This window comes from Pempheris klunzingeri, chromosome 13 (genome assembly GCF_042242105.1).
Source record: "Pempheris klunzingeri isolate RE-2024b chromosome 13, fPemKlu1.hap1, whole genome shotgun sequence".
In the NCBI taxonomy this organism is placed as follows: Eukaryota; Metazoa; Chordata; class Actinopteri; order Acropomatiformes; family Pempheridae; genus Pempheris; species Pempheris klunzingeri.
The window spans coordinates 16,240,738-16,255,400 of NC_092024.1; the positions used below are offsets into that span (position 1 = coordinate 16,240,738).

The 14,663-nt window shown below is 42.6% G+C and overlaps 1 protein-coding gene across 2 annotated transcripts; it reads left to right on the forward strand.

The window, feature by feature from the left end:
• Nucleotides 1-899: 899 nt before the first annotated feature.
• bmp4 (bone morphogenetic protein 4) lies at nucleotides 900-10,090 on the forward strand. 2 transcript variants are annotated; one of them, XM_070842354.1, is made up of 4 exons: nucleotides 900-1,027; nucleotides 5,031-5,153; nucleotides 5,852-6,216; nucleotides 8,498-10,090. In XM_070842354.1, the coding sequence occupies exons 1-4, from the start codon at nucleotides 900-902 to the stop codon at nucleotides 9,349-9,351; spliced, it is 1,470 nt and encodes a 489-aa protein (XP_070698455.1). In that variant the 3' UTR covers nucleotides 9,352-10,090. The 2 variants fall into 2 exon arrangements, with proteins under 2 accessions (XP_070698455.1, XP_070698454.1); XM_070842353.1 differs by lacking the exon at nucleotides 900-1,027 and adding an exon at nucleotides 1,056-1,190.
• The last annotated feature ends 4,573 nt before the right edge of the window (nucleotides 10,091-14,663 follow it).

A 14,663-nucleotide genomic window follows, 5' to 3' on the forward strand; every position in this document is an offset into this window, starting at 1 on the left:
AAACTATCTTACAAAAATCCTCTCAAATTAGGTTCAAGAGGAAAACTTTTACATGTTGAAACCTTCTTATCATCTAATATGCATCTACAGTATTTGGTTTAGGATCCCCTAAAATGACTACAACCCTATAAGATTAACAAACAGAAAGGCTGTTAAGTATTTCAGTTTCTGTCTTTCTTGAACAGTGAGTGACAAACTATCAAGGTGATAGTCATTAACACTCTTTCAGCCTCTGTAGAGACTAAAAATCCAGATGCATATCAGGGGAAAAGAAAGAATAAGATGACACATGTTTTAGAAACTAGAATTTCCCCTCCAATATTCAACTTTGGCTTTATTTTAGAGTTAATGTTTAAGTTTAAGTAGAGTTTAATGATTTTAGGCTCTTGTGATGAATGAGAACAAAAATCAGAACTTAAAATCTTGTTTCTGTTTTTCATCTGATTTTTGACATTTTTATAAGTCTGATTTGCTTTACTGTGTAAATCTTAGTTAAAATAATTCCTTAATTTGGATGATCCTACCTATGAGGTCATTAAACACCACTCAAATTCTCTTTAGATTAGTTGTTTACGTCTGCAGGTACATGGGTCTTTTTGTTTAGAGTACCACGACGGGAACCCTGCAACAAGTAGTTTACTGTCTGGATCCCAGCATTTAAATGCAGATTCAAACTGTTGAGCATTTGAACCGTCGGCTGTCATTCACAGTCAAATTACAAACACGTAATGAAAAAGAAAATAGTGCGCGCAATGCTCTGTCTTTATTTAAAGTGGAGGAGGAGAGAAGGGGGGTTATCCAAGGTGTTTGAGACAGATGAGGGAGGTGGGGGTCCGGGTGGGAGGAGGAGGCAGGGAGGGTAAATTGGGCGGACACATAAAAACTGCAAGGGGCCATAGATGCTGGATCATTTGGAAAGTCTGGTCGTCCTGCGCACCGCCCGCCTTCACGAGCTGTACTGGAGACGGATAGGAAACCCGCTGCAGACCCCCGAGCGCCGGCCTTCACTCCGACCCCGTCTCCTCTCGTCCGTTGAGAGGTGTCGCTAAAGGATTAATGAGCCAAAAAGGCACCTAACTTCTCCTTTAAGGCTCATTTCGGCGTTTTTCGGCTTTGCGCCTGGACTGCCTTACACCTTCCCTTTCACATTCACTTCATTCGAGGATACCTGTAGCCCACCTCCACTGATGGTAAGCGCTCATCCACTGGCACATTCACACATTACAGAGATTCAGCAGCGCAGCCTTTAGAACCGCTTGAGTAACACAGGAGGAATCTCTTTGACAGCCTGTGACTTTTTCAGCTTTGGTCTTTGTGCGCATTTAACCGACTTCACTGAGAGTTTGGACAGCATTCCCGGTAAAAATGTACAACGATACGTGTCCATAAAAACGTTACAGTCCACCTCCCTGACACAGAAACGGAGAGAAACTGAAATAAATGCGTATTTGGGGACGAAAAGCGCAGTTATTGTAGTGGAGCTCGTAGCAGGTTAAAGCCTTTTGTGCCGGAGAGTTGAGCACTGCAAACCAACACAGTGAGGTCATTTCTAAACGTGGCGTCCAATTTCTGCCTCTTCAACACAATTAAATATTTACATTATGTCGATTTGTGACTTTTTGCTGAGGTTTGGCACCGATCAAACACCTGTATCTGTGTCATCCCGGTATGCGTAATGTGAAAGGTGGAGATGAGACAGAATTTAAGAATGGATTTTAACCCAGAATGGAGACAAATTTACTTTTTAAAGCTAATTTTAAATTCCAGTTAATTTCATCCTTACCAATAGGTTTTCAAGACTAGTAATTCGCGCGTAATTGAGCCAGATTTAAAACGGCACATTTCTGTCCTGTTATGACAAAGTATCATTAGAGCAGGGTAACAAGTGTGATTGTAATTGCTGAACGACATTGTAGGACGCACATGTTTTCACCTGTTTTGTAACATAACCTGTTTTGTCTCAAGTGATTGAGTGGAATTGTGTCATTTAATACAATAAAGCTGCAGCAGAAAAAACATTTTGCGGCCTGCAGGCGCATGGCGTCCTTGGCACACTTTACTTTTCAACCTAAGTTTCCCTGCAATCATGAGGGGAAACAGACTCGCCAAACTCGTAGTGAGAACAAAGTATATATATATAATATATATATATTATATATGTATATAAAAAATCATGTGTGCCTGAAAAAGAGGTTCCAATTTTTTGGGTCGTTTCAAGCAAATGTTGGTCCATGTGCTGACTTTTTCTTGACGCTACTTGATATTATGGGTCTTTATATTGGTGTTATTTAACTCCCTTCCACCTGCTTTGCACATCAGCTGAGAGCATTTCACTTTGCCAACATTAGATTTTTCAGGTTTAAATTTCATCTGAAAGACAGCTAAATCAAAAGTCTCAGATAAATTGTGAAAATAATCATCTATATCTGAGTTCTTGCCTTCCAGAGTAAACACCAGCTTACAAAACCATCAACCCTGGTTGCAGTGATCTCACTGACTGAATGTTCTCACTGATCAGGGAGCAAATTAAATCCCAAACCTACACTGTTCAACAACAGGAGACATTACAGGTCTCTGGTTTATTACTGTCAACACAAATGAGGATATGGCATTTTGTTGGCCAAGTGGCTCCATGTGAAGTCACAGTATAAAATCCTTTAGGCTTTAATCACAAACCTCTTGTTATCAGGATGTCAAACCATTAAAATGTTTCTGTGACTTTGCAGCTATTAGCCATCTGAATTATTAATACCAGCATCATTATGAACTGTATATAATCTAATTTGCAGTAACGTGATTTCTGGCATCTAAAATGATAAAATCTGTTGCCCACCTCCCTCTCTCCTTCCCGTCTTCCCTCCCACCATCACTGTCAAACTCCTCAGGAAACACATCTGAGGAGCCATGTGCATAGTCTGATCACATTATCTCTGGTCAGAGAGAGAGAGAGAGGGGCCAAGGGGGGTCGAGCAAAGCCAAGGGCAGTTGACTGCTTCGGTCTAATTGCACCCTCGTCTGCATTTGTTGTTCCAAAATGTGTCTCAGACTGTCGCTCAGTTCAAATGTCTTCTGTGTATGAAGCATTTTATAATCCGGAAATTCTGTTTCACTGTCACAGTTTCATCCAGAGGAGCGAATGTGAGTCCACAATGCTGATAAATGTGGTTGTAAATCATTGAAAAATGAACAGAGTTTGGTGCAACTCAAAATCTTTTGCTTTTCTTAAACCATCCCTGGTGAAAACAGGCAAGAAAAATGAACACGATGACTTTTTTTTCCAGAGTTGAAAGTTACTCCCTGTCTGCCTTACATCTTCTTTCATCATCATCGCACCACTTTGAGTGTCTGTCTGTTTTAGCCTGCAGCTTTGTCAGTGGCTGGTTACAGTTACAAGATGTTCTGTATGGTCAGTGTTTTTGAGTGCTATGAATCCCTGTAATCATGGGAGAGGCCCTCGCTGTACAATGAACGTTTGTTGTAAGAGATGTGCACACACACACTCACACACACAGACATTATCCCCCCACCCCATGGGTAATAGAGCTGATCATGTTCTGAACCCTCCTCTCTCTCTGCCACAGTTCTCACGAACATGCAAGCGGTGGCACACACTTATGCACGCGTACGGACGCGCACGCTGGCACATGCACACCATTTAGCTCATGCACACACACACACACACACACACACACACACACACACACACTGCACGTCACCCTTTCTTCGCACACACTGGATCTAGTGTCATGACCGAGAAAGGGGGGTCAGTCGGAGGTCAGAGTCTAATGCTGTTAGGAAAAAGATCCTTGATTCCTTGATTGCACGTACAGTGAGCCATGCAGGGGCCGAGATCATCGCACAGATACAAACCCAGACATGCTCACACAAACTGTACGTTGCACACACACATACACACACAATGTTCCTGTTAATATGCATCCTCACTGTGTAGTAATGCTTGGGTGCTCTCCAGTGGAACAGGCTCCAAATGATGACCAAAGACCTACTTCGCTGCGGAGCACCGAGTAGAAATGTCTGCTCTGTGGTGCTGTTGTTGTGGTCACTTTGTCAAACATTCAGTCACTTTATTAGTGTGATTCAACAACATTAAGCACATTTAAATGACGTGTAAAAGAAGTGAATCATTAGAGAGTGCTTGTTAAGCCTACTAGAAGAAAAAGTGGCTGTTATTTTTAAGGTGTATTTTCAAGATTTATGTTGGTGAAGCTGCCACAAAAACTTTCAGATTTCAATGAAAGTCATCTTTTGGAGGGGAAAAACACACGCACGCACACACACACACACACAAGTGCTGAATGTGCGACTCTGCTACCGATGACAGTCATGTCAAAGAGCAGAAGGCCTGCCATCATCACTACAACCTGTGTGATCCCTCAAGAGGGGAAGCGTTACTAAGAGATGAGGCCCTTTTGAGATGGATGTATTCAGTTCCTTGTGTGAGGAGGGATAAAGGTTGGCTGAGTTCACTTGAGAGACAGAGACACGGTTTCTGTAAGCAAACATCCCTCTTGTTTTGGATATAGATTTTACCACTCCTGATCAAAGTGGTGTTATCAGCTCTTTGGTGTGTGTGTGTGTTTGTGAACATGAGAGGATGGCTTTAGGGTAGTTGTTTTCAGTTGAAGTTGACACTTATCTAATGGTTTTTGCCCTTGGAGAATAACTTGTCACTATTGCAAAATAGCTGCTTTTGAAAAAGATTTCTTATCAATTTCTGGACCTGATGTAATGATGTAGTGAGGTGTGTTTTCAGTCTAAGGTGAGTGCAAGGCATTAGGGATCTGCTGTCTGTGTTGTGGCACATACCTCCTTACATTCCAGTTAGAGTAAATAGCTAGCTTAGCCCATGAGCCAAAATGATAAGCCTTAAAGAGACACTGGGTCTCTCTCTTGCCCACACCGACAAAGATATACACATGTTCCTCTAAATTTCAAGTAAATAACCTGAAGTAAATGTTTGTTAATCATTCAGTTCATGATTTCCCTGTGTTTTTATCTGTATCTTTCAGGAACAGGGTCACTCCAACGTTCTCCTGCAGCCGCCCAACGCCACCTAACATTTCCTGGAAGAACGTGTCCATTGACTGCTCCCAACAAACATGGACTGTTTTCCCATGCTTTATTTTCTGTCGGTGAGTAAGTGAACCATGCCATTTCAATTGTGCCATGTGACATTGCCTTATCTCACATTCTTCCATCTCCTCTCTGTCCACTGAATCACTCATTTATGTGGCATTTTTCCAGAATTGAATTGAAAGCCCCCCATGCGATGCTGGGCAAGACACGTGTATGAGGAACAGCGTTTACAGTTAACTGTGTGCCACATAGTGTTCGGTTTGTTAGAGGAGTCTGTGAGGGACCATGGCTCCTTATCGAGTTAAGAATTTGCTCTGACCCCAGGGCCGCCTCTTTTATTTGTCTAATCATAGTGGAGGAGGGAGAAGTCGAGGGGGGAGGGAGGGAGTGAAGAGGAATGGCCCTCAGATTCCATTCAAAAAAGTTGGGTTCTTGAACCAGCTGTTTACCTTTGGAGGATGTCGCCAGAGATAAACTGCCATTGGTCTATCTGATCGGGGACTGCTTTACTCTAAACAAGGCAGGCTGGACTATTAAAACCAATTAGAGCGTGCCCTCAGTGGGAACAGTTAGAAAAGAGCGTGTTTTGAAGCTGTTGAAGACATGAAGAAAAGTGAAATCTTTTATGTCAGTCAGAATGGAGGCCTTTCTCTCTCTTCATTTGCTTCCTTTTTTTTTTAGTTTTCTTTCCCTCTGCTGTTTTCAGTCCTTTCTTAATCTTTTATCTCTGTGTGCCATCTGCTGTTCCCCTCAGAGACATCATGATTCCTGGTAATCGAATGCTGATGGTCATTTTAATATGCCAAGTCCTGCTGGGAGAGAGCAACCATGCTAGTCTGATACCTGAAGAGGGGAAAAAGAAAGTACCGGGCCTACAGGGTCGTTCGGCCGCTCAGAGCCATGAACTGCTGCGGGACTTCGAGGCCACGCTGCTGCACATGTTCGGCCTCAAGAGGCGGCCGCGGCCCAGCCGTTCGGCCACTGTGCCTCGCTACCTGCTGGACCTTTACCGGCTACAGTCGGGGGAGGCTGAGGAGGCCGGAGCGCATGACATTGCTTTTGAGTACCCAGAGAGGTCAGCCAGCCGGGCCAACACTGTGAGGGGCTTCCACCATGAAGGTAAGTGGAAAAGAATGGAGGGTGTTGGCATCATGGGGGAAAACTAAAAAGCACAAAAAAATAAATCTTGTCATCAGTAGAAAGAGCGATGATAAATGCATCATGTCAGCACAGGAACATTACACCATACTCAAGTTGCCAGGCATTCCAGTGATTTTGGTAGTTATGTATTTCATTAGCATGGGCGAGGACTGCTCTGTATTCAGGGTAAAAAAAAAAAAAACATTTCCTACATCCCATGAAACATGATTGTAAGGCAGCTCCACCCATCTCACCAAAACCAAGGAATCTAAGGATGTGGTCACCAAACACTGTCTGCAGAGGGGCAAAAAATTGTGCTAGACAAGCTCTCAAGAGCCTCATTTGACAAAACTCTGCGTGTTTGGTTAGCAGCTGAAGGAAAAGCATACCTTCATATTACTGACTTACACTTCTCACCCCACCCAGCAGAACATGGCTTAAAAAAGCCCAGTCTTGGCCTGGAACTGGAGTGTGCTCCTCTCTCATGTCTCTCAGTTTATATGGAGGGCTCTTTTAGAAGGACCTTCCTGAACGTGCAATTATCTTTAATGCTACTCTGCAGGCTTCTAAATAAAGCCCCTACTGCCAACAATGTGGGTGCTGAGAGCAGACGCTGCAGCTCACTGGAGAGATGGAAAAATAGTCTCAGAAGCTGGTGTGATAGAAAGACTGGAAAGTTGGAAGAGTTTCTGTTTATTGTGAATTGGGTCTGCTTAGTTTTAGCGACAAATGCAGAGGTTTCCATTGATTAGAGAAACTCCCGGGTGACTGATCTGTTAAATTTATGATGAGGTTATAAGGCAAGACTAAAACACGTGGGATAAATGCTTGAAGACAATTTTTGGCAGAGAGACAGAGGTGATGCAGCAGACTTCGCAAGTGAGGAAGCTATCTAGTGGCGAGGTGCGCTGAGAAAACCGGGGCGCTTTAGGGTTGCAGAACATGCCCACCCTTAGGGGTAGGAGTGAGGAAGGAGGAATGAATCAGCCTTAATAGGGCTTGTCAAACACAATATTAGTGGTAGAACACAGCAAAATGCATTTACACAGCAATGTACCAAAGCTAGTCAAGAAGAAAGGGCACCACTTCTGGAGGAGGAACTTCTGCAGGTGATGCAATGTATGTAAAAATGCATGTGTGTGTATGTGCCTGGGCTTCTACTGCTCTCTACAGGCATTTATCATCCTTCTCCTTTGCTAAACTATGTTAATAATACGCTTTGAGACCTTTTGAGTGGGAGTACTCGCTTTCATGGAAGCACCGTTGTGCAATAGTGTGATTCAGTTGACTGATCTGTCCAAAACACTGCAAGGTATTACAATCTGCTGCAGATGGACAGTTAGTTGAGGAGACATGTTTACAGGCAAGGTAAACAGGGTAACTATTCATCCCGAGTTTAGCAAGAAAGATGTGTCTTTTATCGGCTGTGTGCAACAAGTGCCGTCTCCTAATTCCAAATGACTTTGTGAATCGAACGCTTAAAATTTTGAATAAACGTTAGTTGAGGATTTTAATACATTGCATTCCCTCCCAGGGCCTCCTTTCCCATGGGCTTCAGATAAATGAGATTCTACTGTACTGTCTGACTCCTTAATGATTATTCATGATGAAAATGATAAACTGCAGAGCTAATCAAAAACACAGCAGGTTTTAATAATGAGAACCACCTGGGTAAGATTAGGGCCTGGGTGTGAAATAACAGGGGTGGATTGAGCAGGAAAATAGTAGACACAACATTCCTTTCCCCAACAATGGTGATCTTGCCAGAAATCTGCAGACTGAGCGTGGAACAGGGAGCTTCCACTGTGTTTATACTGTAGCTGTGGTACGTTAATCACCACCCTCCATGTAATGCATGTTTCAGCAAAGTGCTCAGAGAAAGGCATTGAGAGAAGGGCTGGATAATCCTTAGAGATAGATAAGGAAGCGTAGACGGTGCATATTTATGTTCTTCAATACCCCAGAGGCATGAAAAGTTCGCATGTGTATTATTTTGTTTCGATTAGATATGAGTGAGGAAGAGTGCGGTTTCATAGTTTTATCTGCTAGTACAGTTTGAAATGTTGGACGGCAAAGAACACAGTTGTGCCGGTGAACAAGAGATACTGTGTCTCCATGGAAACATCAGTATCTCTAAACTTACATCTGAAGTAAAGTAGCGAGTTTAGTTCCTTCATATTGAATTAAGTGGTATTACAAGATCTAAAAATGGAGGGAATTCTGCATCTAATCTCACATTTCTTGTCTTGCTCATTTTCAGAGCACATGGAGAGGGCGTATGAGCTGGATGATGGAGAAACCACGCCCCTCAACTTCCTGTTCAACCTCACCAGCATTCCAGAGGACGAGCTGCTCTCTTCCGCCGAACTAAGGCTCTACCGTCATCAGATTGATGAGGCTATCGCTGACAACCTCTCAGATGATCAGGGGCTTCACCGAATAAATGTGTATGAGGTGCTGAAGCCCCCGCGACCAGGGCAGCTAATCACGCAGCTCTTGGATACGCGACTTGTGCGCCATAACACGTCACGCTGGGAGAGCTTTGACGTGAGCCCCGCCGTGCTGCGCTGGACTCGTGAGGGCCTTCCAAATTACGGCCTGGCTGTGGAAGTTCTGCACCTCAACCAGACGCCGAGCCACCAGGGTCGACATGTCCGCATCAGCCGCTCACTACACCAGGAGCCCGGCGAGGACTGGGAGCAGCTGCGCCCCCTCCTGGTTACCTTTGGCCACGACGGGAAGGGTCACCCGCTGACCCGCCGGACCAAACGCAGCCCCAAGCAGCGTGGCCGTAAACGCAACCGCAACTGCCGGCGCCATGCACTGTATGTGGACTTCAGTGATGTAGGCTGGAATGACTGGATAGTGGCGCCCCCTGGTTACCAGGCCTATTACTGCCACGGGGAATGCCCTTTTCCTCTGGCGGATCATCTGAACTCTACCAACCATGCCATTGTTCAGACACTGGTGAACTCTGTGAACAACAACATTCCCAAGGCTTGCTGCGTGCCAACAGAGCTCAGCGCCATCTCCATGCTCTACCTAGACGAACATGACAAGGTGGTCCTAAAAAACTACCAGGAAATGGTAGTGGAGGGCTGCGGCTGCCGCTAACACACAAACTAACTAGAACTTGGACTTGGACTGGCGACTTGAAAAAAGCAACATGGATGCTAAAACAAATCAGAAGGTCTTTACTCCCATAAATGTTCACTTGGACCCTTATTTATAACTTTTATGTTGAGGTGTATGTTTGTCTCACTTTTTTTTTGTTTCTTTGACAATATGATCATATATTTTGACAAAATATATATATTTATATCTACATATTAAAAATAAATTGAGTCCTTATTTTAAACATGAAAAAGCTGTACAACTTTTCATAATGTACATTAGATTGTATAAGGTTTTTTTATTGAGAAAATAGTAAAAACAATCTAAAAAGTAAAGTTTATTTACTGGTAATATTTATTGCTTTCATATTATATACATTTTGGAGAAGAAGAAAAAAAACATGAACTGCTTCCAAAAACACATTCAAGCAGATCACAAGATCCGCCCTTTGTGCATTTGCGTAAAGTAGGGCACGGCGTGAATTTGTCACAGCATTGATTTTTTTTAAGAACCGATTAAAACAATAAGAAATGTACATTGACTTTAATGAACGTCTTTACATTAATATCAAGCTGATGATTTCAATAAGCCCCTTAAGACAAAATCCATTTTACCATCTTATAAAATACCTGTAGCTTCTATAAGGGGGTTGTAAAACTAAAAGTTGACAGTAATTATCTGTTACTGTTTTAACATGAATTTGAATATAAATTCTAAGCTTTATGTTTATCCTGATGGGCTTTTTAAATGTGTTCCAATCACTTTTTAGCTAAAAGAAAAATACAAGTGGAGAAATCCCAAATAAAAATCTTCTGGAATCTGGAATCTCATCAGCTTTGAATGATTCACACTTCATCAAAGAAAGACAAATAGTAGGAATTATCACCCTGCGGCCTTGCATTTTCTCAATTTTCATCCTAATTCCAATGACAGAAGCTGTTACAGGAATGGTATGCCATTTCAAAGCTAGTCGGCCTTTGGGTTGGAGCCTTATTGTTCTCAAATTTCACTTTTATGTCAATTAGGCTAACATGTGGTGGTTGGACACTCGCTAATCCAATTGCAGTCGGGGCGGGTTGTTGAGCCTGACTGTGGGAGAGTGATTCTATTGTTCTTGACGTCCCCACGTTGGGGGCATGATTGTGGCTGATGCGTCCTGCCCTGATACAAGGCGGCTGAGTCCTCAGAAGAATCAAAGGTTAGACGCTCTGTCTCCTGCCTTTGTCTTCAGCGGCTCATGCCGGCAGAGCAAAGACGCCTGTCTCCAACCTGTGCCCCATCACACAATAGACTTCTACATCACTTATTTACAAGCTGACGGCTGGCCCAAATTATATGATAATGTTTAGAGAGAGGGACTCCTTTGAACTTCTGGGGGACGTTGGCTGCGCTTTGTTTTGCAGAGAGTGCCCCGTACATCATCGTGTCTGATGTACAGGGTGCAAATATACGTAATTATAAAGTTGACAGTATAATCAGCATTTAAGGGATATAAATAAAAAACATTTTAATGTGTAGTTTTTGTGGTGATACAACAAATTTAGGTTCACAGTTAACTGGCGTCAGTCTCAGGACAAAAATATATCTTTTTTTTTTACATGAAATATTTCTTACAAATATAAAATACAACCGTAGGTGATTTCTTTTAATGACAAGTCAGGTTGTCCTACTGGAGCGTGTGCAGGCCCTCAGGCCCTCTAATGGCTTCTCTTTGATGCCTCTATGTCAGCGTCAAAAATGAGGGAGACTGCTAAAGGAAGAGAAGATGGAGAAGAATTTCATTTTGAAGTGGCTGAAGGCAGAGCAGAGGGGGCTCCGGGTGGGAGGTACATGTGTGTGTAGGGTGGGTGTCTTTTTCAGCAGCTTGACAGGGCAATTACAACATTTCAACTGATCTCCATCTGAAGTTGAGATAACATCCGCCAGTTATGGTAATTGTCTTGTCCGTTCATTATCTCACTACCCTACACAAAGGGAGGATGCATGTTTATTAAAAGGCCAAGAGAGGAACGTTTATATAAGCTCGGCATACCGAGTGAGCCTCTCTTTTAGTTTACCAGCCACCCTCTAATTGAGCCCTTAAAGTTTCTGTGTTTGGATGCAGAGAAGCTCCAGACTTCAGCAGCATAATGCCTCAAATCCCAAATACTTCATTCAGTGTCATCAGCTACATGACTCTTAAGAACTGCAGGAAATAGATAAATGAATGTGTGTGCGTGTGTGTGTGTGTGTGTGTGAAGTGAGGTAGGGGGTTGGGGTCAATTACAGAATGAGTCCTAAAAAACAGATTGAGGGCTTTGTCATTCCCATGTGACGTGCCACTCAGTCTCCTGTAAGTGCTCGTTCTCACGCAATTACAGGTGAGTCATTATGCAGCAGGTCTATTGACACTGCTCGACTAATTGACCGGGTGAAGTCTTCAAAAAGCTTTTTATTTGGACGTTCCACCGTAAAAGGCGAGTGTTTATAGACAGTAAACCTCCCCGCAAGAACAAAGGAAGATGATCCTTCCTTGCATTGCCTTGTTTGAGTGGGCGCGCTCCATACCTCTATCGCAGAAATCTGCTTTTTCTCAGAGTTACCAGATGTCAGAGATCTGAACGGATGTCTGTAAATCAGACTTTCAGGCAAGTCATGTGACACAAACACACATTTCAAATTCACCTATGAAAAAGAGTTTCTTTAAAAGGTAAAGGCATACATAGGCATATATAAGGTGACCGTAAATCCTGTGTTCAGAGTTGTAGCCTGTGGCTGCACGTTCTCCTCTGAACCACCTCTTTGGTGCTAAGACATGCAAACCGGGCAAAAACAGTAGTTCAAACCCTCTGAGAGACCTGACAGGAATTAGACAGCAGTAAGAACATTTTTTGGTTTTGTGAGCTGTGACCTATTTATGTGCCATATCATCCTCACTGGAAGGAAAGTCTTAAGTTTGGAGTCCTTTAATATTTTAATTCGCTTATATGAAGTACATTCATTTCACGTCTCTTCTTTCCTTTGTCTTCTCATATTTATAAAATAACTGACTGAGGCCATGTCCTCTACAGTTATAACTAACCATTATTATTAAGGGTTATTCAACAGGGGTTAAAGAGTTCGCTATATAGCCAATTTACACACAGTACAATACAAAGCAATCTGTTAATCACATGTAAAACAACATAATATTACGTAGTTTCCATGCTGGAAGAAAGTTGGTTCCAGACAAAGGTTTGGATCAGACATCACACGATTAGGGTGTTATTCTAAAAATACTGCTGCTTGTTCATTCTCTGATATGGGTTGACATTGACTTCCATTTACTCTGAAATTCTGATTGCCCAAAGCTGTTGTCCTTATTCTGATGAGCAGTCACCTCTAACAGATACCCCTGGTCTCCATAGCATTGTCCCTGGCGCAAGATCATGAATTATTTTTGTACATCAGGCACATATCTGCAAAACACAGAAAACTGTCAAAAGTCAATAAATTACACTTTTGAATGATGTTAACTCCTCTGGTTTTTCATAGATTGTTTCTAAAGAATGTGTAATGGTTTTAGTGTAGTCACACCTGCCTGGGATCAGCTTGTAGCACAGTAAGATAAATGCGAGAAAACCACTGAGTGCACGAGTTTAGCAGCAGCTAGAGGCAGGTGGAGTCTAATATGTCTAAAATTCATTAGACTTGCTCTGACACATTTTTTTTTTATGTTTCTTAAAATTTAAGTTAGAATCAGTGATTATCCACTAATGCAGATACACTTGAAAACATCTAATTTCTCTCAGATTTGACCTCCCTCTCACACTAAACAACATTTCTTATCCTTAAATATGGAAATTAAAACCATTTCATGTAGAAATTGGAAAATGGCTATATGTTGTAGTGTTAATGCCGGCGATGGGGAGTTTTCGAAAAATTTAAAAAGCCACCTTCCTCTCACCTCCACTTCTCGTTTTCTATCATTTTGTGCATCCAACCACACAATACCACTGACGTGTTCTTGTTTAACCTGCGAGATGACCTCATGAGCTTGAAATTGTGATTTCACTGAGTCTGAATGTTGTACCTTAGTTAAGATGTAACATTTACAACCCACCATTAAATAATTATCTGCGCAGATGTCTCACAACAAGAACTAAAAGATATCCAAATGACCAAACACCTGTTGTGTGTTAAATTGAAAACCAAAATAAGTGATCAGTCAAAATGAGGTTTAATCTGCAGAGATCAAGCAGAGTATTGTGAAATGTTTATTATTCACCACAAATCTTAGCAGATAATGGTGGTAATGCACAATTTTGCAAAAGAAGTTCTAAAGTTAAGTGTCCAGAGCAAAGTCTTGGGATTATCCGGAGTAACTGGAGTATTGTTTCCGGCAAACACATGCTGCTTTAGAATTTTTCAGATAACATTTGTCGAGAGGGTAGCAGAAGACCAGCAGTGGAGATCTCAAAGACAAAACTATCTGTGGGACTAGATAACACAAAAAGTATTTTTTTTGAGATTTGGGTGGACTGACTCTTACAGAACAGCAGCGCTACTCTACTGTAGAAGAACAAGTGTTGATGGACCATGTATTGAGGTCTGGGTGCGTCACGCTGCGCTGCGCTACAGTCCCAAACTGGAAAGAGTTAGTCGACGCTCTCTTGTTCTGCTCTCTCTGTTTGGTAGAGAATCAGGAGGGGCTATTGTGATGATAGCTCATGTCAGTGCTGCTCGAGGTCACAGCCTCTTGTTTCACTCTCCCACTTATATGTACACATATGCACATACGCACACACATTCTTTCGGATGCCCTTTTTCGGGGTATATCATTTTTACACAATGACGCACACACACACACATTCACGCACAGGTCTGAAACCTTAGACCCTTCCCGCTGTCCATCTGTAGGGGTTATCTGTGTGACACCTCCTCTCACCCCTGCCTGTGGCTCATCTCCACTCATCATGCACACCTCGGCGCTAGCACATGGCAGCCGGGACACTCCACGGTGCATTTAAGGGGATAAGGCTGTCATCGATGGAATACTTTGACCTCAGGGTCACAAGCACAAAACACACACGCTGACGCATGGTGCGTACAGTGGAGGCAGTAATGGGCAGAGGAGAATTTCACTCTTTGGGGTTCAGATACAGGTGAACTGTATTGCTTTGGTGCTCAAACAATTAGTTAACAGAAAACTAATTCATGATCAGCAGTCTCAATACACACTGGATGTTATCTTGTTTGGGAAGGCATCTGGTTGAGTTTTGACATGACAAACTATTTATCACTTGAACGCCACACGATTCTACACGTCTAAACCATTTTAAGATCCGTATATA

Coding starts and splice junctions, on each gene's coding strand:
- bmp4 (XM_070842354.1), top strand. CDS start 900: ATGCTGGATCATTTGGAAAGTCTGGTCGTCCTGCGCACCGCCCGCCTT. Junction 1,028..5,030: donor CTCCGACCCCGTCTCCTCTC/GTCCGTTGAGAG, acceptor TGTATCTTTCAG/GAACAGGGTCACTCCAACGT. Junction 6,217..8,497: donor GAGGGGCTTCCACCATGAAG/GTAAGTGGAAAA, acceptor GCTCATTTTCAG/AGCACATGGAGAGGGCGTAT.